Source organism: Corvus moneduloides, chromosome 3 (assembly GCF_009650955.1).
Source record: "Corvus moneduloides isolate bCorMon1 chromosome 3, bCorMon1.pri, whole genome shotgun sequence".
Lineage (NCBI taxonomy): Eukaryota > Metazoa > Chordata > Aves > Passeriformes > Corvidae > Corvus > Corvus moneduloides.
The window spans coordinates 107,775,760-107,802,190 of record NC_045478.1 but is presented as its reverse complement, the minus strand read 5'-3'; the positions used below and the strand labels follow the sequence as shown (position 1 = coordinate 107,802,190).

The 26,431-nt window shown below is 38.0% G+C and overlaps 1 protein-coding gene across 10 annotated transcripts in view; it reads right to left on the bottom strand.

Moving 5' to 3' along the window:
* CDC42BPA (CDC42 binding protein kinase alpha) overlaps positions 1–26,431 on the bottom strand; it is a 184,279-nt gene that overhangs the window by 20,588 nt on the left and 137,260 nt on the right. For 6 of the 10 annotated variants that reach the window (XM_032103270.1, XM_032103268.1, XM_032103269.1 and 3 more), the window contains 17 exons: positions 26,024–26,129; positions 25,597–25,745; positions 24,374–24,465; positions 21,653–21,729; positions 20,438–20,485; positions 16,590–16,628; positions 13,367–13,486; positions 12,606–12,686; positions 10,392–10,497; positions 9,471–9,607; positions 8,685–8,824; positions 7,744–7,825; positions 6,329–6,545; positions 5,453–5,515; positions 3,996–4,589; positions 1,991–2,088; positions 502–586 (listed from right to left, as the gene is read on the bottom strand). In XM_032103270.1, the coding sequence (XP_031959161.1) occupies positions 502–586; positions 1,991–2,088; positions 3,996–4,589; positions 5,453–5,515; positions 6,329–6,545; positions 7,744–7,825; positions 8,685–8,824; positions 9,471–9,607; positions 10,392–10,497; positions 12,606–12,686; positions 13,367–13,486; positions 16,590–16,628; positions 20,438–20,485; positions 21,653–21,729; positions 24,374–24,465; positions 25,597–25,745; positions 26,024–26,129 (2,234 nt within the window). The remainder of the gene's footprint in view (positions 1–501; positions 587–1,990; positions 2,089–3,995; positions 4,590–5,452; positions 5,516–6,328; positions 6,546–7,743; positions 7,826–8,684; positions 8,825–9,470; positions 9,608–10,391; positions 10,498–12,605; positions 12,687–13,366; positions 13,487–16,589; positions 16,629–20,437; positions 20,486–21,652; positions 21,730–24,373; positions 24,466–25,596; positions 25,746–26,023; positions 26,130–26,431) is intronic. The other 4 variants (XM_032103263.1, XM_032103264.1, XM_032103265.1 and 1 more) reach the window with 4 other exon arrangements.

The window sequence follows — 26,431 nt, the reverse complement described above, 5'->3', positions numbered from 1 at the left end:
AAAGTAAGAGAAGTCAGAAAGACTCAGAACAAAAGTAGATTTTTAAGCTAAAATTGTGGCACACAGTCATAGCTTGCCCTAGTAGTAAGTTATGAATACATTGTATTACTTTAAAATGCTTGGGAAACATTTATTTAGGTTAAATATATTATTAATTTTAATCTAGTGCCATCAAAACGACTATTAAAGTCTTTAATTGTGCAGGCTTTTTTAGGCAGTGTTCTGGCAGGTGATCCCACATTTGGAGGTAGTGCCTAGTCATTCTATTTTCTAGTTCCAATCTTCATTCAAGTCTTCACTGAATATTCAAAAGAAAAAAAAAGTTCAGAGAAGAGACACCATTGCAATCACTGTGGAATCCATAAGCTTTGGCTTTTTCCCAAGTTAACAAGCACACAGACATTTGAGAGATCCCTTTCTGCAGTGCACAGATGCAGGCAAAGAAAAACAATCTTTCTAAACAAAAATTTGCAAGATGAAAATTGGCTCCTCTTTACATACCTGCCATTTTGTTTTTGAAATATATTAATCTGACTGTCTCCAGGCCTAAAAGGTTTAGTGATCCTTCTGTATTCAAGGGTCGTACCTGAAACAAGGAAAAACAGTCCCTGTAATACTCTCAAGAGTAACAATTCCAAGTCATTAAAGCCACAAAGAAGAGTTCAAAACAATTTTGAACTCTTTTTTTTTTTGAGAATGAGTACAGAGGGGGTTATCTAAAATTCCACTTCAAGACACAGGCTTAACACCATTCCTCCCAGCGTTTAAATGAATAGCTCTGTTAGAAGTCTACTTCATATATCAACTCAATTTTTCCTATTAGCTGTGCAAAGCAATAAGCTGAGCTTTTACTTTGTGTTAGTGGCATGTCACAATAATGCTTTGCAGATTGATAAGAGCACACACAGACTGCTAAAACCTACTGGTATTTGTGATTTCCAACATAAAAATCAAAGAAGCATTCCACACTCTTGAGTCTGTAGAAACAGGCTCTTCATAATAAATGGCCATTTTTAAGACTCCTAAGTGTAGTAATTTTGTTTGCTGAAAGTACTTTCATCCATTAAAAGGGGAGTCTTGAGCCAAATATTAATCGAAGTACTAAATCACATTCTACTGTGTAGGGAAAAAATGCTCCAACTGCTTAATAACTCAAAGTACGGACACCAGAAAGAACTTTCCCATAAAAGTACAGATTTGTCTCTCCTTGAGACAGTTAGTAGTTGAGTACCTTGATCTTTGCATTATGCATCCTCACAGCACTACCAGAATATTATGGTCTGCATCTGACATGTGGGAAATTGATATGCAGAGAGACTGAATGACCAACACAAGACCACAGGGGCAATGTCCTGCAGCTCTATGTCACTGGAATGCCAGTAAAGGAATTGTGTTGACCCTGATACAAAGCTGAAGTCAGTCTAAACCACAGGGAAAAAAATGACTTTTCTTTTTTCTTTCTAAATACAGCTGAGCAAACACCTTCTAAATACCAAGGAAGTGTCAGTTTTCAGAAACATTTTCCTTTTGATAAGAGATCCAAACCTGACATCATCCTGGTTTTGGTACTTCTACTGGTTGAAACAAAATGTTCTAACCCTGTCTGCCTACAGTATTCTCAAGCAGCAGGAGATAGATTTTTGAAGGCCTGTTTAATTATCTTAACATCCACCATCCTTTGGCAGCAACACAGACACAATCAGTCCCAATGAAGCCACATGCAATTAATAGCAAGACATTGCTCTCATTATTACAACAGTATCAGTAAATCTAACACAGTCATATGCTCCAGACTGACCGTTCATCTAAACAGTGCAACCATGTGAGAAACACACTTTGTATCTTCTATTTCCAACAAAAATGCACAAGTTTCCTTGCAATAGCTCTTCTTTTACTTCAGTTATGTTTCCACAAGCAGTTTTAATGATGTCTTCTAAAGCAGTATTGAGTCTGGACATATTCCTTGGCCCATACTGAAATGGGAAGTTACCTTTTTGAGAGGAATAGTTTGAATCCACTCCATGGAGTTCACATCGAAGATATCAATTGCATTTTCACTGTACACGGAGAGGTATGGTGCATTGTAACCTGGGAGGGAATGATGAGGTATAGTGTCATGTGCTTTTAGACATGACCCAAAATAGACAGTATCTTACAGTTTAACCATATTTATTTAATAAAACAAAACCAGTGCTTCATGATCCAACAACAAGCTTTGAAAAATGTGCTTTAACTCAAAAATGACCAAGAAATTTATTCTGAAGGCAAACCAGCACCACCTAAAAACTTAGAACCTCCATGACTTTTCTTTTAACTTTGCTGAAAACCTAATTCTTTATGAATTGTAAGAGATTACAATTTGCTCTGCCAAATACTGATGCATTTCACAGTTTTTTTTCTCCTAAAAGCCCCGTTTTTAATAAGAGCTCACATATTGTAAATGATGTGGTAGGAAAATACACTGCTCTATTTAGTAACTTTCACTTGAATGAACTGAGCTCCAAGTCTGGACTATACACAAGAAGAGCATCACTTGGAACTAAGCACCATAACAAAGTCATAAAAGTCGTGTTTCCTTAGCTTTAATTCTCCCTTCTCATTTTCTGGGTTGTAAAGAGAAATCTTCTGCTACTTATCTGGCCCATTTCCCCAAGATGAAATTTGTTTCACTGCGAACACTTCTAAAGGAGAATTCAGTATTTCCATGGCAGCAACAAGACTGCCATGGTCTGCCAAGACTACCAACAGCATCCAAGTTGTGTTTAAATGTAACAGCTTTTGCTATAAAATATACCTCCATTCTGAGCTGGACTCACACCAAATCACTTCATTTAAGGCAATCAAGAAAGTGCCACAAATAATAACGTCCATTACAGATGAACTACATGTGAAAAATATCCATATTTCAATCTATCATAAAATCTTTTGGTTTGATTCATTCATTGCCTGAGCCCACTGTAATAATCAGTTGCTTAAAACTGCTTGAAAACCAGAAGTGACAAACACCCTGTAAAAGTTGCTCCTTCCATATTCAGAAGGGCCTTTGCTCAAACAAGGTGAAGTATTCCTCTCCTCTGCAGTGTGACTGGACTGCTGCCAGAGTGAGGTAAGAAGGCAGACTATTGTAAAAATCAACACAGAACTGGGCTCGTTCACTACTTGGAGTGCAGATTTGGCTAATCTTTATCTGCATTCAGAAACACATTAAAAAGAAGAAGACAGACATTCAGGTTGGGATTTTTTCCCCCTGAAACTGTCATGAGATAAAGCCCCAGTTTGAAATAACGTGCAATAAACGTTTAACAGACCTTGGTGTAAATTAAAATCTTGCAAATATTACAGTACTTTTCCTTAAGGTTATGAAATAGACTTTTTTATATTGCCTGCTAGGCACTGTATTTTGGAAGGGAAGAGAGAGACAGGAGGGAAACTTAAAAAGTGACCTTTTGAAAAGCAGAGAGGAGATGAGTAAGAAGGTTGTTGACAAAAACTGCTGAGGAAGAAAGAATGAACAAATAAAGAAAGGACAAAACAGACTTTTAAGAAGGGATAAATACCATTAGAGAAAAGCAAGTCAAACTACCCGATCCTGATGACTCTCAGCATGAAGAAAGCTGGAACCACAATGCTGAGCCAAAGTACAATTCCATTCCAAGGCTTTAAACAACAGTCCAGCACTGCTGGTAGCAAATACATAAAGTTCCTGTTAGCCTCTGTTGAACCTGAAGCTTTTGGCTGTTTAGAGTTAGAAATCCTGACTCATGATTCCTCTTTGTGTTCCAGCACTACAGGTCAGTGCCAGAGTTGTTAAAACTAACATAAATGAGGATTAAACCCTCTGACTAGATTAAAAATGGTGACGGGGCCAAGAGCATTCATTAACCTATCAGGTAATTAGCCTTGAACTTCACCTCCTGTGGATATCAACACAAGCAGAGATCACTTCAGCAGACAGCACCAAAGACACAGACACACACACAGAGAGCACAACTCACAGCAAGAAGATGGAGTTGCGGGCCACATCAACTCTTGTTGTCTGGATCTTCGGCCCTGGCAGTCGACATAAACCCCGACGCTGCTAAAACACAGCAGGTATTCTTTATTTGAGATCTCGACTGCACAGATGGCATCGGTTGGCTGCTGTGAGATAAACGAGAGCGTGTGGTCGTCCGGATGGAGCAGGCTGTAGGGGCTGCCCTCTCCATGGAGGGCGTATTTTAAGAAACCTGACTGGTAGCCCACACAGAGACGGTCACTGAAGATTGACATCCACTGGACGTTGCCCTGCACCTGGATCTCCTTGATCTTTTTGTGGCGTGTCTTACTCTGATTTAGTTCGTAACAGAGGACCTGCCTTTTCATGGCTACACACAGGCAGGTGAGAGCTCCGTGGCGCACGTGTCCAGAAACTATTGACTGGCAGCCTTTGGTCTCTGCCAGCTTATAGAACTCAGTCTCCCTCCCATCCAGGGCAGCCACGGGGAAGAGCCGCACGTGACGGTTCCGTCCTGAGATTACTGCGATGAGCTGCTCGCTCGGGATCAGCTCAATCTGATGAACCTTCTTGTTGTCACCAACACGGATAATCTCTGAAACAAAAAACAAAACACCCCCCCCCCCCCCACAAATCCAAGTAAGTAACAGTGAAGTGTGAACTGATTACAACATGTATTTGTAAAGATGAACTAGGAAAGAAACCAAAGAAATTCCCTTTATTGCTTCCATACAATATTAAAAAGTACAGAATCAAAACTTGTATTTTAATAATACTGGATGTGGCAACTCTGGATAGACCTTTGGCTTTTCCTCATCAGAAATGGGAGGAGCAGATCTGATGCAGTAACAACCACTGTATTATTTCAGCATTCATTTCAAAAACAGTTTATAGCCAAGAAGCTACTGAATAAAGAAAAGCCTCAAAAAGCTGAAACATACGATACATGTCATCTGTTGAATTAACTTGGGCCATCTGTTACTACATCTTGCAATACTGCACAGAAGTTTTCATTTCCAGTACCAAGGAGGAGGTTACACAAAGGATTCAGCCATGACTCTTACTGAGGTGCACAGCAAGAAATTCAAATGAGGGACGTTCCTACTGAATATAGTGTTTCACTGTGAGAATAATTTGCAACAGGCAGTCCAGAGAGATCATGGAACCTGTGTCCTTGGGGATTTTCAAGACCCAACCAGACAAAGACCTGAGCAACCTGGTCCGAAATTAGTATTGAGCCCGTTTCCAGGGAAAAAACCTTCAACTGTATTCCAAATGCTGTATTTTTGGTTTTGGAGAGGATACCCAAACCAGAAAACACACAGAATACCTTCTGGTCTCTCATGGAACTGTCCAGCTGATAATGTAGTAAATAACGAGAAATTAAATCAGAGGATATTGAATAAGAAAAAGATGATTTAGTATTAGGGAAATTATTACCAGTTCCTAATTTCTTACCGTCTTTGGTGACATGCACAACAAACAGCCCTTCTTCATTCCCCAGAGCTATTCTTTCATGGTCTATGACATTAAGTAAAAAAAAAAAAAGTTATTTTTCTTTGGAAGCAGTTTAGGAATCACTTCAACAATAGTGATAATCCTCATTAACGGAGACAGTTTTTTAATATATTGAAATAACTGTCTATAAAGTCAAACCTAATATATTCATGTATTAAAAAAAATTGGCAACCTCCCAATCTTTCAAATTTCTGAAAAAAGAAGTCTTTTCCCATTTCTCCTGTTAGTTCAATTAACAGCTAGAAACATAATTTTTAACAAACCATTCAGAGCACTTAAGTCTAACACCAGCTTTGAAATAACTATATTATTATACTGAACTCATTTAAATAATCAGAGTTTAACATATTTTATGTAGTACTATTTAAAATGACTAAATTCATTCTCTGATCTTACATCTCTGTGTTCCCACCAGCAGATTTTTTTTAAAGTGAGTGATTTACATCGATTCTATAGTGCTAATTTTGCCCAGTTCAGGAATTATGTTTACGGAATAACAGAAGAGAAACGTCCAATTCTCAGTCCAAATTATTCATAATTATGAATACTGGTGAATAATTACAAATATGGGTGAATTATTCATGATTATGAATATGGGTGAATAGAGGGAATACTCTTAAAAGTATTCCCTGACAAAAGTACTGGCTAGTGAATTGCACTTTTCACTTAGGTCCATACACATTTCCATATGGGATAAAACCACTAAATATTGTTCTTTATTCAGTAGATAACACCACCTAACACATTTTTTTTCTAAAAAATCATGCTTTTAGCATACCCATTTTTCTTAGAGCTTTCTTCTGATTAATTTCATACCTATGATTGCTGCTGACTGTGTTGTTTTGATGAGGGGCAAGGTGCTGTCATAAGCTTCTTTGGGAACATAGACTGAGCGGTCTTTGAGTTTGTTCTTCTTCAAGATCCTATGCAACTCATTCAGCACGCCCACCCACTTGCTTTTCTCATTCTCTCCGTCTGCTAGAATCAGGATTGAACACTTGTTACTGGATGCAGAGAGCTGGGAGGCTGTAACCTGCAAAGAAATTAACACGTATTTTTAAGTCATAAGTGATAAACAATTTCCTCATAATCATTTCTACAAGGGAATCAGATGCCTCTAAGCACCCTTTTAATTAGCTGTCTGAATTAAGGAAGCAAAAATTTATCTTTACTTAATAGAAAACATCTTAATCAAGAACCCACAGCAGAAAAAACATGCAGATGTGAGTAACTTAAAGAACAGAGAAAATGCTGACTTTATTTTAAATGCATTTGTATTTATTTTACAATTCATGAATGTCTGCTCTAAATGAGGTAGCCAATTCTCACACCAACTTTATAACAGAAAGCATTTTTAATAAAGCTTTCTGTATTTTTAAGAGCTATAGGTTTCATTAATAATTTAATGCAATAGGAATGGTTTTTACTGAAAGGAAGAATGCTCTGTGATCCTTTTCACGCATTTAATACAGCTTATATTATAGATAAAATTTAAAGCCCCTTCTGCAGGTTTTATTTCCTCTCAGAGTGATGAACAGTCTAAAAACTGGATAAACAAGGAGTAAAATACAAAGGCTCAGGAAAGAAATGATGGCGGAATTGATCCTGGATAAGACATCAAGGAGACTTCACTGAGGTCAAAGAATATATAATATATTTAATAATTAATAATTAATTAATAGAATATCTAATAAACATAAGAATATTACAATAAACCAATGATGGCAAAAGCCTGATACCAGATACTACACATAAATTTTGCTGAGCATTTTGCACTAAATTACTATAGTGACTATCTGATGAATGGGAGTTTTCAGATATGCAACGCACACGTTAAAAAAAGGTATATAAAACAAAGACTTCAGCAATAACCCAGTCAGTTAAATTGAGAAGCAGAGGGCAACTTGAGGAAATGAAAACATACAAGGTCACTATGAACAGAAGAATTTCAAATGACTAAGAGGAAGTAGAGAAAAATACATCTTATTGCGAAGATCAAAAAATACAACCCACATGGAAATGAGAGCTTGTCTAAATGTACCAGTGCTATTTTTACCACAGAAATGATACATGTACAGATCCCTATGCATTGCTGCTGCTGCCATGGATACCACACGGGCAGAACTTGCCAAGGAAATACAATACTGGCAAGCTGTCATTGAATGCACACCACACATCACCCTGTGCAACCCTGTACGTCTGGGTTAGTAGGGTCAGGATGTAATACTTACCCTAAAGATACAGGGGATATCTTTTCGATTTGCATGGATGACATCTGAGGCCAAGACAGAACTCACTGAGAATTCTTCATCCCTTATGGAGACCATAAACATAATTGGAAAAGAGTTAACGAGCAAAATCTGTATGTTTGGTTTTTATTTTTCCAATAGTTCTTGTTTAGTCAAGGACATAGTAAGTCAGCACTGAGATCTGATTCTTAAAATTATCCTTTCCTCTGTATCTGCAGATGAAATTCACAAATGCAATGTTGCATAATTAATTCCTATCTATTCAGACATTCTTTAACTGATTTTAATCTATATAAATTAAAACCTTTAAAGAAAAAAGTCCAACTTAAAAAATAAGTGGAATGAAGAACACCTTTCCAACTCTTTTGTAAAAATCCAAACTCACTAGAAGCTATAATCTGTGCCTGTTTGGGACTTCCTGGATGAACTAACCTAGATCAGAGATGAGCTTTACATAGGTACTATGTTGAATGTTCTCAGCCTTCAGTGAGGCTGGTAGTATTTCAGTAATACTGAAGACAGTGGGAACAAACTATTCAGCCCTTCTCAACCAAAAACTGTAATACATTTACCCTATAACAAAGTTTTATCTATCTTTCAAAACTCTATTCAACCTCAAAATAATGTTATTTTCAAATCTTTATTCATTCCAATCTTCTACACAGCTGAACAGATCCTCTTTGCACATGATGTAGTAATGGAAGTTTAAACATCCACATAGGAACAAACAAGCGTAGTTCAGGCTAACTGCTAACTGGTGTTTTATTTTTTTATCCCAGAATATTAGCAGCTTTCAATATAGACTACAGGGTTTCATAAAAGCTCTGGAGCTTGCTTACTGATTTGACAAAAAGGAAAAGCAAAAAGCAGAACAAAACCTCCCGGTGCCTCTGCAAAGCTCCCAGCAGCACTGAACAGCTTACCTCATGTCTATGACCTGACTCACTACCACACTGGGCTGAGATGCTTTTCCTTCTGCTACATCATACAGGAAGAGTTTAAAATCACAGATCACTGCCAGTGCTCTCTGCCAACCTTTCTTTACTCCAGCTGGCTTTGGGACCTTTAGAAAAATAAATTCTGATCAACTCTCTGTAAATTTAGATGCAACCAAAAAATCAAACAGACAACACAAAAATCAATTTGCTCATCTGGGCTGGGAAGTTTTCATTCAGTGATGATGTTAAGCAACATAAGCAACAGCCCAGGAGCACTAAGACCAACAAGCACAGACACACAGACAATACATTATTTAATAAATTAATAGCACCACAGATTCTTTTTTCTTACTTCACAAATTCATTCAGAGCTGTATTAACAAATACAAAGAAACCCATCTCTAGCTGGTCACAGGAGTATGACAAAAAATATGTTGAGTAAGTCTTTTAATATTTCTGTGCAAATATCCACACCAATGAGCACAAGCAGTACTGGCAGAATGATTCAAAAACTCACAGGGCCTGGAAGATGAGCTGATCTCTAGAGATGGGACTATACAAGACCAACCCAAAGCACACTGACCAACAGAGATGGAGAGGGGATCACTGTTGACAATGCTAAGAACTGCTTTGTGAAAATTTAAGTCTTAGTTTCCAAACTGCTACCCTAAGATGTAATTGAATTTATCCCCCCAATATTCAAAGCAATTCCAGCTCTGGAAAACAATGAATTTAATGTAAGTGCCCCAAATGCAGCTACCTCATACTTACTCGGACATGCCCTTCATAAGCTGTTCCTATGCCTTTCTGTGGATCTATTCCCAAAGGTCCCTTAGTCTGTTCAGGAGGGATTGGACACACTGCAGGAGCCTTGTCTGCACAGGTCACGTGGCAAGAGAATCCACACACTTGTGAGGAGGAGAAGAAACAAAAAGATTTGATGGTTATTTTTTGTGCAGTGCACAAGTTGTGATAATGATGATGAGACTTACACAGAAATCCACTTTCTTTTTTTGACCAACATCTGAATAATCTCACTGAACTTTGCTACAGACAGAAATAAAAGTCTGCGCATAGCAGCAGTTCATGTTTTTACCTGCTCTAAATCCTGAATTTCTCTTTTTCAGATGGATATGCCTTTTTTTTCAGATGGATACACTCTTTTTTTATGGATACACCTGGTTTCATCCATATAAGAAAGAGCCTGAAGTAATCTCTGTGATGTCCTCTAGGCCCAACTCTACTAGTAAACAAGAAGCTGGAACATCCTCTAAATAGTAAATGTCATTCTGTGCACATATAAACAAGAATAACTTCCATTCAGCACTAATTTTGCTTCTTTCTGGAATAAGTCGGAATAGATGTCCTAAATTTTGCCCTGCAACATAAAGCAAAGCTGCTGTCAATAAACTTGACCACTCACTGTGGCTCCTTATTGCTATTTTGAGTAAACTGAACTAAGCTCTTCAACCACCAACTGGAATAAGAGTGTCCCCAGATAACTGGGCAGTCTGTTACGTAGGATATTCAAAGTGTTTGGCTTCTACTGTTAAAAGACTGAAGCATGAGAATATACTGTTATTCAAAATACAAGCAAAAGACTCCTGCATCATGACACTACAACATTTACTGTGTCATCTGCATCTGTCAGAACATCAGTTCACACTTGTTTGTGCTTCCACAAGTGCTTACCTTCACAAGTACAGCCCTGTCGTATCAGACCAACCATCAGGGATGTACACTGATTGCATTTCGTTGGTGTGTTAAACGATTTCACTACAAACTGGTGGGCTTTAGGCTGTGAAATGAGCAGACAAGGATGTTAACACCTGTAACACTTCTGAAGAAGTTAGTTCTTTCACAGACAAGAGTGCACAGGTGCATTTAATATGGCAGCTTGTTTGCCTTTGCTGGAATGAGATCTGAGCTCCTAACACAGCGGCTGAAAAAAATTCCTTATCAGTGCTCATTGCTGATCATTTAAAGCATCCTCTGTAAACAAAGCCATGGAAACTGGACCTTGTCTCAGAACATGAGTTTGCTTCCACTGCAGATAGGAAAGCTGCCAAAGTGATTCTGTTACACTTCAGAAGTTGAATGTATATAAGCATGTGCTCAGTGGGCACCTGACTGTCAGCCCAGGTCAACCCGTAAGAGTATTTCCTAAGCTGCAAATTCAGTGCTCTTCTGTAAGGAGTATTGTCTTAGCTAAAAGAAGAACAGTAGACTTTTTCAACACTTTCAACTTTATGCCAGAAAGCCCTGACAGAGTTCCCTTTTATGGTGTTCGGCAGAGGCAATTTCAGAACACCCAATTTAAAGGCAAGAGCTGAAGTTGATAAATGAAGCTGGTTTTGAAAGGGTTTCTCTTCCTGTTATTCCTTGGGAACACAGAGTACATGAGTAAGTGGTTTAATTCTCTCCCTCTCCTCAAGGATGGCTGTGCTGATGCTGCTATATAAAGGATAAATGCCTACGTAATGTGGCAGTATGATTCACAGATGGCCTTAAATAAAATCCAGGAAGCTGCTTTGCTTTTCCATAAAAACTCCCAGTGAAGTAACTACAAGGGGGAAAGGCCAGAGCACAGGGTGAATGCAAAGACTGTCCAAACAAACCTCATCGTGTACGTGACCTGAAATAAGACAGTTGTGCAGACTACTTTGAAGAGTACATATGTTAAAATTTTGCTCACTTTCCTGTTTTTCAGAGCATAAGATATCACAGCTAAGGGCTCAAACTTATCCATATTTAATGACAGCTTTACTGTTACAGTGGCAGGTTTCTGTCTACAGAAGAATGTTCTGTTTTGAGACTTGCAGGGAGACAACACCCAGCTTTAAAAACTGAAGCAATCAGAAAGTAAGAAGGTTCTTTAGGGGACATAATAAATTATAAAGCAAGTCATTACTTACTGAGCAAAACGTTTGCAAAAATTAAATTATGTGCACAGTAAAATCTGTTTCACATGATTCCAAGTGCACTTACAGTATTTTTTTAATTGATGTACTAAGATGCTGCCAACAGAATACTGTCTGCTCAAACATTTTAGCTTTCCTTTACACAAATGAATCTTCTGCTACTTTGTAATTTATCAAAGCAGAGAAACAGATCTATTGGAAAGGCTTACTCTCTTCATTATTAGCTGCAGGAAGAACTGTCATTTTTAAATGTACAGAAGATTCCTAAAGCATTGAGTCACTTTCAAAACTTTTACAAGACAAATTTTTCCCTTAAGAGCTTGTATTTATTCTTCATTTGCTTGAATAGACATAATCCACTGGGAATTAGTGTACACTGGCTTATTCAGCAACAGCAAAATGATTTCAACAACTGATGGAAAATCAGTATTTATGCAGGTAAAAGCCAAAAGACAGGAAAATTGGAAATCCTTCTCCCAGTCCAGTGCTGGTGTGCCCCCTGGTAGGGCTCACTCTACACTGCTTAAAAAGAGGCAAATCTGTGGTTTCCTTTTTAGGGCTACTCTTTGCCTTTTCTCAAGAATAAGCACCTAATTGGCACACAGGCACGCTAATCTGAGACCTTACTGTATGCAAAGAGTAGAGCTATGTTGGTCAGACACATGTCTGAAAACACTCTCTTCCCAGGATGGCACATCTCTTTCTTCACATTCTGGCTCATTTACCTCTTTCTAAATCCAAACTACTGTTTTTCCTAAAATCAAATACCTGTGTACTGCCCCAGTGGAATTCCTAGTGCAACTTGTTACATCCCATAACGTAAGAATGAAGGGTTTTACACTTTAGAGAGCAATCAGCTTGCACATAAACATCCCTTCTAAGCAGTTCTGGTAAGACCAGTGTGACAACAGCTCTCCTGAAGCTGCAGCCCAGGAGTGACACGTCGCCCTTGCTACAGAGAAGGTGTGAATGCTTGACAGGATACCTTTGGTGCCGAGAGTCCCGAGCCAATGTAAGCTGTCCTCATGGTCGGTGTGTGAATTGAACGGGGAGGATGATCTGCAACCTGAACAGAGTCCCCAAAGCATCAATCAGACATCAAGAACACACTGTCAAAGGAAGTCTGGATAAAGGAAAAAGACTAAGTTGTCCCACCCCCCCATCCCCCAGCATCCAAGCCATGAAATCAAACTGATGAATGCAGGACTCAGCAAAACAAATCTTATTTCTTAGCAAGATTCATCTCTTAAATGTCAAAACCAACTTCACATTATCCTCAACATTTGATTGGGTATTTTCTAATATAAATAACCACAAAATTATTTTTTTTTAACACAGAAAGGGGATAAATTATTATAGTTGTGGAGTCTGGCTAACACTTTGTAATAACAAGACTTCCAGCAGGGCTTCAAATAGTGTTTTTGCAAACTACATTATAACATCATCTTTGTGCCAATATTTCTTAAATATTCATGAATGAGGATATGTTATGAAGAGAGACTATAACTAATAATTGATTCATAGTTCCCATCCTTTTTCAATTAACCATATGTGAAAGGAAATGCAACATTCCCCAAAACACAGTCCACCACTAGTGCAGAAGGCTACTACAAAGTCCTAAACAGTCTTGCTGCAGAAGAGTGAGCTTCACCCTAAACAAAAGATTTGCAATAGTAATTTTTATACAATGAGACTGTTACTCCTAAAAAAAAATAAAAACACAGATATCTTTCAACACTGAAGTACCTCAATTGGCTCAATCTCACTGGCTGTAGAAGGAGACCTGGATCTTGAATGGAGGTGAGACTTGCTATCTTCATCCCGTGATGGAGTATTAGACAATGTCAAATTCTCAACTGAATCAATCTAGGAGAACAATTCAAGAGAGGAAAAAAAACAACAACCAAAGAAATAAATCAAAGACATCATTAAAAAAGAATTCTCAACTCTTACCAAAATAAGACATGGGAGCAGTAGAATTCTTGAGAGAACTGAGAGGATAAAAATTCAGTTTTAAGCAACTTCCTAATTCAAAGCAACAAAATGGAATGAAAGTTGTTGCATGTAAACACACCAAGGCTTCTGCTGAGAGGTGAGCACATGCATAAGAGCTGCTAGTTCAGGGCCCTGATAACCACTTGAAAGCACTTGTAATTCAGCATTTTTCAAGGGTGAGTATTTTCTAAGTGCTACTGGGTTTTGTCCAGTGGTAGCAGGGATTTGTTGTAAGTGAATTACCACATGGCCCATGTAAGTTCCTACAAACATATTCAGGAGAAAACAAGGAGAAAAGGCAGAGCAGTGTATATCCTGAGGGTAGTGATAATTATCTTCACAGAGAACTGAGGGGGTTTTGCACCCCATTTGAACTGCAGAAACATCCTTACCAGGAACACAGTTTCTTCTGGGGAATACTTTCCTAGTCCTTGATATATATATAGAATGAAACTAAGCCCAACACAGAGCTACACTGAGCAAGGCACATAGGTACAAACAGGTATCTTGCGTGACAAGTCATCTTTTGTTATTACAGCTGAAAAAATCAGAGGAGGCAGGGTTCTTCCTTGAAAACAAGACATCTCCACAAAGCTGTCCATGAAAAATTACATTAAAAAGAAAAAGAAAAAAAAAGGTGAAAATGCTTTTTTCCACCAATAATAGAAGTAAAAGCTGCAGGCCTGCAGAAGGCTCCACGGCATGCCTCGATTTTCTGGAGCAATGCTATCATCAGCTCTCCATTGCCGAGGATTTGGCTAGCTTGGAGAGAAACTAAAATATGCAGCCATGTTTACAGAAAGCATTTGAACATTCCAGTGTTTCTCATCTCACTTGCCACTGACAATACTAAGAATTCCACAAACTTTACTGCTTTTTGGGAATCGTTTATATTGCCAGGCCAATTTTATACATGCACACACAGTCCTGTTCTTCAGGAGCTCAGTCACGGTAGCGAACAGGTGCAGTTGCTAGTTTTATATACACTCTTCTTTAAAAACAGTGAGTTAAGTTTGATGGCTTCTAGTTTTACCATACCCTTCAAAAAAATTATCTGGTGGAGGATGCTCATCAGTTTGATCAACTTAGGCATATTAATATGCCTGCAAGTATTTCTGAAATGAAAATGGGATATTCTCACACTGGGATACACCTGTTTACTACACATTTATGATGTGTTTCAAGCATTGTGGCAAAAAGTAGCAGTAAAGCAAACATTTTGTGCTCAGATTTATCAGAAGCAAATAATAATGGAAAGCTTTACCCAGTATTCAAAAGACTGATGCCTTAAGTAGTAAATCCCCAAACACGTTTCAATTATTTTAAACCTCTTTTTAATCCAGTCTAAACATGTGATAACTGGGAGTCCACTCAAAGACTGTTTAACCTTCAACAATTCTACCTCCTCCTTAAAAATGTTACTAAAAAATAAGGCCAATGAGTAACTACAGGCAAATTTTTTCATAGCAAGAAACAGGCACTCCTTTTCTCCTACAAGTAAAACTCAGAGATCTGATCTATAATTTCATAAATGTTTCCAGACACTCCAAGGGCTTTCCCTTTCAAAGCAGCATCTGCATACCAAAGAATTTTCATGGTGTCTATGAAAAAATGTAGTACAAGCCTGATATCAGTGATGGAACCTTTCTGGAATGTGCTACGAAGCCTTTGTGGTTGAAGACAACTGCTGAAACAGTAGCAACTGTATTTTCACTTTACTTAGAAACATAAAAAGCCCACAAAATAAACAAAACCTGATCCAGCATTGCAGAAGGGAATTTACTCCACCTTTAGTGCAGAAACGAGGGCCTTAGGCTGCATTGCTGCAGTGATCTCAGGTTCTGGGCTTTAAAGAGAACTAAGTACAAAAGCAACCTGACTCCACTATGGGCAACAGTTTATGAAGACCCATGTTAGCACCATCCAAACTGGTTTTAAACTAATCCACTGGATTACCCAAAGCAGATTTCACTATTTCCTACTGCACTGTAACAGCCTTGCTGTCTTCCACAGCACTGTGCATAGCTGTCTACACGTGCAGCTCTGAGCCAAAGCTGCCCAGTGTATAAACACATCTGGAGGACAGAGAACTTCTGAACTGGAGGCACCACCAACAAAAACAACCAGGTAGTGTAAGCTTGCCTGAGAGACTCAGCAGTGTGCTTTGAACTGCATGGGAAAGGGCATCATTAGAGCTGTTGGGCATTGTTGCTTATTCATTGAATATTCAACAGAAACGCTCTGTATGCTTACTTATCCCCTCCAACATATCTGTATAAAAGAAACAAAAGTGGCAGTACAAGATTAAAATGGACACAGCATAACTGGTAGGAATTCATCCTCATTGAGTCTGCTTTGGTAATACATGTAAACTCATGTTTAAAAACCCACCCTGATTTTTGAAACACCACAGAAACCCTTCTCCAGTGTAACCAGCTGCAACACATCCATCTCCATTTTCTTTGCATGAATTTTTCCTATCCTCCTTGACGCTCCATTTACCCAATTCCCCACTCCACGTTTATTTATCTTTGTACTGTGCTATTTTCTATCATTTGCTGTGATGTGCCTCCCAAATGCCAAACTTTGACCTTCTGTGGGCAATCCCCATGACTTAACACATGCCCTCTGCTGAGGGCAAGGAAACAAACAGGCCCTCATCTGATGTTTGCTCATCTTCCCAGCCTGCATCTGCCCGATCAACTTCCACATAGAACTTTCACATTAAAATGAGAAAGGACCCAAAGCATCTTCTCCAGTTACTGTGATATTCTGCTCATAGGACTGCCAAATGAAATACTCCAAAAGCTTTGAGCCCATGGCTGGAAAACAACAAACAGCACAGCAGCAGCAAACAGCAGCAGCAGCAGCACAAGACATGCAGTGAGATAAATACACAATCCATACATTAAACATAGGCATGGACACCACAGGCAAAAAATAAAGGGCCACATAGAGTAAGACAGCCTCTTACACGTCTGCCTTTGTTAGCTGGAATACAGGAAGGAGAGAGCTTTAACAAAGAAAGGAGGAGAATATGTTACAAAACCAAACAGTGACACAAACATCACCTCAGAATTCCTCACTGTATCTCCAGAGGTACTGGTTAAACACACACAAGCATGTTCATTGTTACAAGTATTTTAAAAACAAGCTATTCTGGGGCAACAAGAGGGAAGAAACATTAAAAAAAAAGGAACAGCTATTCCAAGTCCATAGTCTTACACTGGACAATAGTGAAACTGCAGACTGCACTGCACTATTAATTTGCAGTTGGCATCTCTGCTTTGAATAAGATGAATGAAGTCATTTATTGGAGGCATCCAGTTTAAAATATCATTATGAACCAGATTTACTCAATTATGAATGTGCAGGTAAAGGCTCTCACCACACACTACTATGGCTTATTCTGCTCAATAAGAAGAATTCAGAACATCATTTAGTCTGTGGCTACTTACAGAGTTCAGATTTGTTTAGTCTGGCCAAAGCCCATGGGGACTGCATGTGAGGACACACTGCAGGAGGACTTAAGAAATCTATTTCTAATTTCTACTGTGTTAGCAACAGAGGAAGAAACAGTATTTTTGAGTGCGCAGGAAAAATAATTTTGTCAAGGGAAAATGGGATTCCATTTTATTGTTATTAAATAATCACAAATTCATCCTTAAATAAAACAAGTTGATTGCTTCTCACAGCTAGTGAGATACACAAAGATCCACCTGGCAAAGAAACAAAACCCAACACTTCCACTGTCAGACACTTCTAGTGAACACAGGAGACTTAACACCTAGACAACGTTACTGAGACAGCCTGCAACGCACAGGAGAAAACAGCAGCAAGGATTTAGTCTCTTGGAGTCACTGGGGGCAACTTCCCTCTCCAGCAAGATTGGAATTCAGGGACTCCAAACACATTCCTACTCCCCTGTGTGCAGAGGAGATACAAGGATGGTTTCTGAACGTGTGGGCTGCCACAGCTGTGAGGATTTAGGCACCAGTTCTGCCAACCTGACCCAGCATCTTTTCAAGGCAGGAACCAACAGCGACTGCTACTCATCTGAGTAGTGAGCTACCATGTTTTTCCTCAGCATCTACAGGCTACAGAGGCAGCAGGACATCTGTTTTTATTTCTCTCCAGCAGAAATTGCAAAACTACTGTTTTGTAGGAAAAATTAGAATTAAGTCCAGTCATTTGGAGAGTGCTATGAATAGTTACATTATTTGGATGGCAGACACACAAGACATCCCCACCCTAGGAAACCCAGTGCTGTGTGCACATCTGTATGCTAAACAGACTTCAGAGCTCCTGCAAGGAATGCCTTGCAACTGCAGCTGCACATTATGTGACAGACTCTCTGTCCTTCATTAACGAAGCACGGAGCCTGAAGAAACAATACAGGCCATCAGAAGTATTTCCTTGGGGTTCTTGATTACAAGAGAGGCTTTCCTGGACCCCATGCAATATTGCAGCACTGCATGAGTCTGACCTGAGGACTTCTGATTCTTCCTTGGTCTTAATACAAAGAACCCAATGAACCCACACACTTCTCATGTTTGACTGAGAAGAGATTAATTCTTCTAGAGATGCTGCAAGGAAAGCTGCCCTTCAAGGAAACCGTTGCCAAAAAGAGACATTGGAAAGGGAATGGAGGTCACATCCAGCGGGCAGGGAGTTTTAATACCCTTATTTTAATTTAAGTCCATCTACTATATTGATACTAAACCAACTCAATGAGCTAAATCATAAATAACCATTCATTTAGATAATACAGAAACTATAAATTATGCTATGAATGAATCAAGTTATTGTCCAATAAATCAAAGATGCAGAACTGACTTTCAGCACAACTGAATGATACCACTTTTCATCTACTAACATAGATAGCAGCTTTATCTCTCTTTCTAACAAAGACAGAATGTCTCGTATTTCTCTGCAAGGTGCTCTTCCCTCTTTCAGCAGTCACCTCTTCTTTTTCAGCAGTTTTGTCAGATGAGAGAGAATCCTGCCTTGGTGTTAGAGACATGAGCCCCTGGCCAGTCCATTCAGGAGATGTACTTTTGCCAAGTGCAACTGAGAAAAAAAAACCTCCTGTTGGACACAAATTGAAGATGGAACAGGGGAAGTTTGGCTCCATGTGCAGGAAGCTAACTACAAGCAACCATATAAATATTAATACCTGAAACTTAAACCGAGACTAAAATGTGAGCATCTGCAAAGATCTGATCTGGGTGGACCAATCAAGAAGAATTGCTATTAAAGGATGTATGCCAGCAGCTGAAAATTACTCACTTGCATAGAGGGAAAAAAAAAAAAAGTAATTTTGTCAAAATGCTTGTGGAAAATGATGCTGCCTTCTCTAAAAAAAAACAACAAAAAGCAAGGAACAATAAAAACAGAATAAAGTACTGAAGTCCTTCAAAATTAACTAGACAGCAGTCAGGAAGATATCCTTGTCCAAAGCTCCCCCTTGCAAAATAGAACATTATCAGCAACTTCCATATATATCCTTTATTTCTCTTTTACTATGTTTTAGGGGAGTGTTTTAGATATTTTTAAAGATAAATTTCTATTCAAGAACCTGCTGATACAAAATAAGTGTTCCTAATACTCAGGTAACACAGAACATGCTTTCTTTAATCCAGATAAAGAATCTAAATATTCATTTTTTGTGGATTTACACAACAGGAAACTGTACCCTTTTTTTTTTTTTTTTTTTTTTTGTAGTAAGAAAATTCCAACAATATCAGCAAGACACAAGTTTTCTGTATGCTATACAAAAATGCAGGTAAGTGCCTTCTACTATGACACCACAGATGAACCTTCACATTTTGTCTGGGGTATATACCTGATTTAGAGAGTAAAAGCATCCAGAAGAAAAGCAGTTTTTCAGAGTAAGTGAAAAGAAATGAAAGCAGCAGAAAAGGCCCATATACCTCATCCTCTTTGCTACACTCTTGACAGCAGATATTTCTCAAATAAAATGAATTGTATCACATTTGGATGCCAATAGGATTTCACTGTGTTAAACACATATGCATAAATATTTGTGAATGTATTATGCATAATATGTACAAAGACATCTACGAGGACAGACAGACACACACACACACAATTATACCTACAGAGCTGTCATGGATGGGACTCCATACACTTGGATTTCAAAAAGTTTATTGATTATGACTTTTATGGGACTACTGCTTCGGTTTGGAAGAAATATAATGCAGTCAATTTTCAGCTTTTAACTCAATTCTCTTCATATGCAATTAACTAGTGGGTGTATTTAAACAAAGTCCTGACAGAAAACCTGCATCTCAGATGGCAATAAAAAGTAGTAAGTTCACTTCAGTCATAATGAAAATGACTTCTCACAATGCAGGCTAAAAAAGTGAAAATATTTTATCCGAGCAAACAGAAATTAACTGTACGCAAGAGAAACATTTTAATAAAAGTGATTAGAAAACTTAGGGAAACAACTCATGATAAAGGAATAATATGAAGCAAAAGAATTAAATACATAAATGTGCTGGTGATTTTGGAACCATTTTCCACAGGCCATATCAATAGACAATGCCTAAAAGCAGCTTTTTCCCATCAGAAAAACTGTTTGCAATTAAGAATTATTCACCTGCAGCTAAAGAAAAGCATTTTTTCCAAAACAGAATACCTATCTATATGAATAGGTGTAAGGGTGCTATTACAGAAATGCTTTGCTCTCCACTGCACTTGCAGATTTTTTAAGTTGACTGCATTAATGTTTGGCTATTCCAAATCAATCAACTGATCTGTTATTGAGGGATTTACTGGGTTGAAAGTCAGACTTACGTCATCCATAAAATCAATCAATGAGGATGAAGAGGAGGAAAAGGAATCCTATTTTAATGAAAACAGCAGTAAAAGAAAAAGAGAGAGAGAGAAAGAGATGGATGAAGAAAACTGTTCAGTATAAATAAAAGTGCAAAAATAAAGAACTGTAAATAACCAGTGGCAGTAACAGTTACCTGAGTAAGTTTTCATTAATTGCCTTTCATGGACAATTAATTAATGTACTATCTGTAAAGAAACCAATGTTTTCCCAGCATTTACTCAATAAAATAATATTCCTATAAGCCCAACAGGATTCTTATACTGGAAGTAACTTATATGATAAATTATTACAAAGGAAATTTTAAAACTGTGTTAATAGTGAGGACTTCAGGAAAGAACAATGAATTAGTGAATACATAATGAAAAGAAAGAAAATTCTGGGACATCAGTAACAGCAGGGATTATGCTCTTTCATAGCTAAATGTGATGATCTTGTACTTGAATCAGGAAAAAAAGGGGCAAACTTTAGATTAATGCCTAGCTGTAAAGGTGGTGCCTTGTATTATCTGAATTCAGTTTGACCAATATTTCACCTCAGCAGTTCTTCCAAAAGAAAGATGATGCTTTGCTTACTGTTGATTAAAAAAGAAGATAATAAATGTATAGTATTGTTTCAATTTTTTCCTGCCAGGCTTTCTACCTACTCTGGTCTTTTGTCTAGAAGTGACAAATGTATTAAACAGATTCATTTTTTAAATAAAAGGATCTGTGGAGAGGAGATGAATAGCAATTATCTGGATTTTACAGATCTGTGTAAAATGAACAGAGGATGAAAACAACCTAATAAACAGTACTAGTGACTTCATGAGATACAATCAAGGATGATTTACATATTTTTTTCTCATTTTTACCAAACCACTACCTGCTTTACTAAGCATTTTTCTGAATACAAAGAAAAGCCATTTGAACAACTATGCTTTTCATGTTCACTGCAAAATCAGGCAAATTTCTGCATTCAAGGTTTGAGAGAGAATTCACTGTGATTACAAGCATTCAAGAGAAGACAGCCAGCACTGTAAATGACAAGCAATTCTCACATATATTCTCACATACACAGATATTATTGGGGTGATACAATAAAAATACAGGAGCAAACTCTCAGCAAATATGCACATAACCTACACACAACAGCAGTTCCACTGACTAACAGAGTTAGAATAGCTGTGCACTTACTTCAAATTGATCCAGAGCAGAGGTAGGCGCATTCAAAAATGCCAAGAAAGAATTCTGTGAGTCTTGGTGCTTTACACCTAGAAAACAGCAGCAGGTTTTTAAGCTACAGAAAAAATGACCTTTTCATGGAGGACCTTCGCCTTGCTGAATCAGAGTTTTGAGTGTCCACCTGAAATACCTACATTTTTTGAAATAAGCTGCACATTTGGTTTGTTTTCCAGAGTTAAGGATTTTTTTACCGGACAAGCACATGTTTAATTAACCTTTCCCAAGCTAGGATGTGTGTGGTGTGAGTTCCACGTGAAAACAGGCTCTTTTTACCTGCCTGTTATGCAGCAGGCACTGGTTTCTAAGGTGCTCATGTCCACCTGCACCACATACCAATGCAGCAGGTGCCATCTCTGCTCTGCTCACACGTGGGACATCCCACTGAGCCCACAGCAGCTGGAGCCAACAAAAACACTGCATTTCCCAATAAGATGGGTTCCTTGAGCCATGCTCTGTGCCTGTCTGCCACCTCTCCCTGCTGAGTGCCCAGCAGTAATACAATCCAGGGTGAAGCTTCAGATGTCTCTGTCACACCACAACATTTCAGTGATGCTCAGCCAGCTAGTGGAGCGGGAACACTGCATCCCCTGGAGCTGCAGAGGCTGGCACACCTCGGCTCTTTAACTTGCTCCAACTGGTATTTTTTTCCTTCTTCTTTCCCAATTCAAGTTGCTGTGTGGGTGTTTATACTTCACAGATGTGTACAAACTCTATTCTTCTCAATGCTATAAATACATTATATACACATATATACATGTATTTATGATGACCAGAGCCCACAGGACTGTGTGCATCGCAAAAGAATGATGCTATCAGAAGTTATCTATTTCTTTTAAAAAATGTCAGTGTCTTCCTCTATTTAGCCATATCACCCTATATGCTCTAAATGCAACCCACAGTGAATGAAGTTACAAAGAACCCTTTCCTCTGTAAAATATAAATACACTGAAATCACAGTAAAACAGTAAAACCAATTTTCAAATTACCGACCACTTTATGGAATACTTCCAGCAAACTTTAACCCACCTGTCTAAATTTCTGGAATATATTTATAAACAGAAAAGGATTAGGTGCTAATCCAAATAATCCCTTCCTAGAAATCAATTTCCACACACTGCAAGTTGCTCTACCACTGTACATTGACTACATTGGAATCTTCTATACAGTTCATGATTCAAACAGCAATGTATTTCTCCTTGTAAGAGAAAACCAAATCCAAAGATTACAACGATTTAGATTAAGGTGCATTTCTATCAGACTGTTTGACTAATTGCAGTAGAACATTACTAATGTAATTCTGTTAAAAAACATGACTAATGTTTCCTTGAACAGTACTTTTGTTTGCTTGTTTGTTTTCAGCCAAGAGTAAATGTTTATCTCACCAGAATAATAAGGTTTTAAATACTGGAAAAAATAGAGGGCAAAATATGAATTATAAATTCATAACATTATTTAACACGAAGGAAGATTTCAAAAGTCAAGTAACCATGCATAATATTTAAGAAAGTTCAAGAACATGTAAATGAAAGCTGAACACAACAAAGTATTTTTGCCTCTAAGGAGATGCTATCAGGAGCTTCTCTCCAAGTACTTGGAGAGAAGCATAATCCTGGTATCAGTGCTAAGCATCAAGACGAGGAAGTATAAATTCCCTAAGTCTTATTTGCTACTTGGCACGATTTTTTAATGTTCTGTATAGGTGTGAGTTATTTTTACCAGTCAGTCAGCACTGGGAGGCCTATATGATGAATGTAAACAACAATACTTTACTGACTGACCAGCCATTAAGCTGGAAAGGCTGAAAAATACTTGACATCCCAATACAGCAACTGTTGCCAGGGTATTGAAATTCTGGAGTTCACATAGCTCCCTACAGAAAATTAGGTAATTCCATTTAGCCTGAAAAATACTTCTTCCCATGTGACTCATAAGACACAAATATTAGAGCTACTACAGAAACTGCAAAGAATCAGCCAAATCATTAATCATCTCTTAATGAATTTTTTTTTCATTGCAGAATTACCAAAAAAGTCTCTTCTCCCAGCAACAGTGCAAAATAGTGTTGGACAGATGCAACAGTAATCCCAGAACATACTCTTAATACCACAGCAAAACACTCATGACCACACTGCTCACTCTGTGGCTGCAAAGCCTATCAATTAAGTCATCCCAGAAACAAACAAATGCTAGGAATTCCTCTGCAGTTGTTTACTCTCTGTTTAGACAGGCCCAAAACACTCATAGGTGAACATTATGATCAGTATTGATGTCTAAATACCTTCACCCATCATAAAGGGGAAAAGGTTAGAAATATATCTATATTCTAACAGTATAATAATATATAATAAAATAAAATATAATATATATTATTATAATATTATAATAATATATAATAATATATCTATATTTCTGGCAGTAAATTACCACACACAGGCCAAATAAAAACAATGCAGTCTCCACTCAAATAATACCTTACTGGTCAAAGGTCCCAACAAAACTGTACTTGTGTATTACAAGTATTACAAGTGCAAATGCAACTGCTGTGGGTACATCTTAACATGCAAGTGTTGTGCTCACATGTTGGTATCATATTTCAGTTTCAAGGTGACACTTGGTTGATAAGATGTACCCACCAATGTGACACACTATTTACTTGGATATCAGTTGCCATACCCTTTTCTGATCTAAGCTCTTCTGTCTCCTTTTTCAGCCTTTCGATGTCTGCCAAAAGCTCCATGTTCTTCTTCTCAGATTCTTGCAATTTACTTCAAAAGAACACAAAAAATGTATGTAAATATTGAGAACCCATGATACAAGTCACTCTTGTTCCTAATGTCTTCAAATGCCAGAATAAATCTATTGGGACCTGTTTAGTTTACAGAAAAAAAGCAATTTATCTCTTAAATAGGTTCATGTTTTTCATGTTTCTAATTTCTAAGTAATTGTGTGAGCTTGCATCCTGTGAATGGGAAAAAAAAGACTGTATGTATTTTTATGTTTTAAAAAGTCCTGTTTTTCAATAAAATTTATTTGTTAATCAAGTACCTGTGATACTAATAGATTCAGTTGAACTATTTTTTTTCTCGGTTCCTTTACAGTTGGTTGTTTCAGTGCTTTCTGACTCACAGATGAGAGGTAACACTACTCTGCAATTTGAGCACATTTTTCATTCTTGCCTGTCAAACTGGCTCTCCTGTTCTTACACGATCTCCAGTGCTGCCTATCATCACATTACCCGGCCTGAAAAACATTCAAGGTAGGTGAACTACATGTTCCCATTTTACCGGTAACATACTTGAATTTTAGCTCTATCCTACTGCTTTCCTAAAGCTGCAAAACACACCAGTGCTCTGAGCTAGGGTGAAGCTGGATGCCTAGCAAAATGGAACCACTTCCTACCCAACCCCCTGTTTCAGGCATTCACCCAACTCAGAATAAGTTCTGTTGTGGGGGTGGTGAGGTAGAAGTGAGAAAGAGAGAGGTCTGAGGAAGGAATAAAAAAATTCATACTAGTCCATAAGCATTATTACTTCTTACTGTGCAAATCACTGATTTTAGTCAGCTAACCCAATGCAGTTTCAGCAGAATACAAAAGAATGTGTTCTAAGACACAAACTCACACTCTGTATTTGGACTTGTTATCACAACTAGGAGAGACCACATTACTAAAGAGAAAGTGTTCCCTCTGAAAGTCTTCAAGACTTCAACTTTCCCCAGTAAGTGTTCAGCTGTTCAAACAATGAAGGGAGATGCAGGTTTTTTTCTCATCTGGGTGTATGAAACCGGCATATCATTCATGATCAAATTTCGACAGACAAGGTAGATAAAAATAATGATTTGATGACATTTCCTGGGTGGTATCAAAGTAAATTTGCATCAGAACAATTCCATCTTACCACTCTGTAGAGATACAGGAAGCTTTGACTTTGTTCAGCTCATCCTGAATAGCCTGTTTGGCTCGGATTTCAGCATCAAGAGCAGACTGGAGCTCCAGCCTTGCAGACATATCCAGCTTTGCAAAGCGTCGCATCTTCCAGGGCATGTCCTAGGAAAGAATCAAAAAATGGAGTAGAAAGGGTAAGAGGAAAGGAAGCTGAAAACGAGGAATGTAACTAACTTCAACAACTGCATTTCTCAGCCTATTATGTCCTTAACATAGGAGTTTCGTATTGGGTATTCAGTTATTCAGAAGGGAAGTTCTAGGAAAGTTTAACTTTTGATTAACACAGACTCTACAGACAAATTATTGCTGCAGCTGAAACTATCCAATCAGTGGGTTTTTCAAAAAAAACCCCCTTCTGACATATGGAAGTGAAGTCTTACTGTAGCTCTAGCACCCAAACTGGAGTTCCTCAGGGCTTCCAGCTCTTCTGTCATTTTAGAGGCCAAGGCTTGAAGATAACCTCGAGCATCTTTTTCATCGCTTACCCTAAACAATTACATCAGAAAAAATAAGATGTGTTAACCAAAGAATTTAAAGAAAAACAGAAGTCCCTCCAACAAGCTAACAACCAGAAACAGATAAATACAGAATACAAAATGAGTCATAAAACATAAGGAGAAGAACAACAAAAGCCCAAACAGAAAACCACACAGAACTAATTCTTTGCTGCTTTGTGGAGTTTCATTAAACAATATGCATCACTAAGACAAGGAATGAAAATTTAAGAACTACCTATCAGCTACCTGAAATTGAGACTGTGAGAAAGAAATCTTTCAACCTATTTTTAG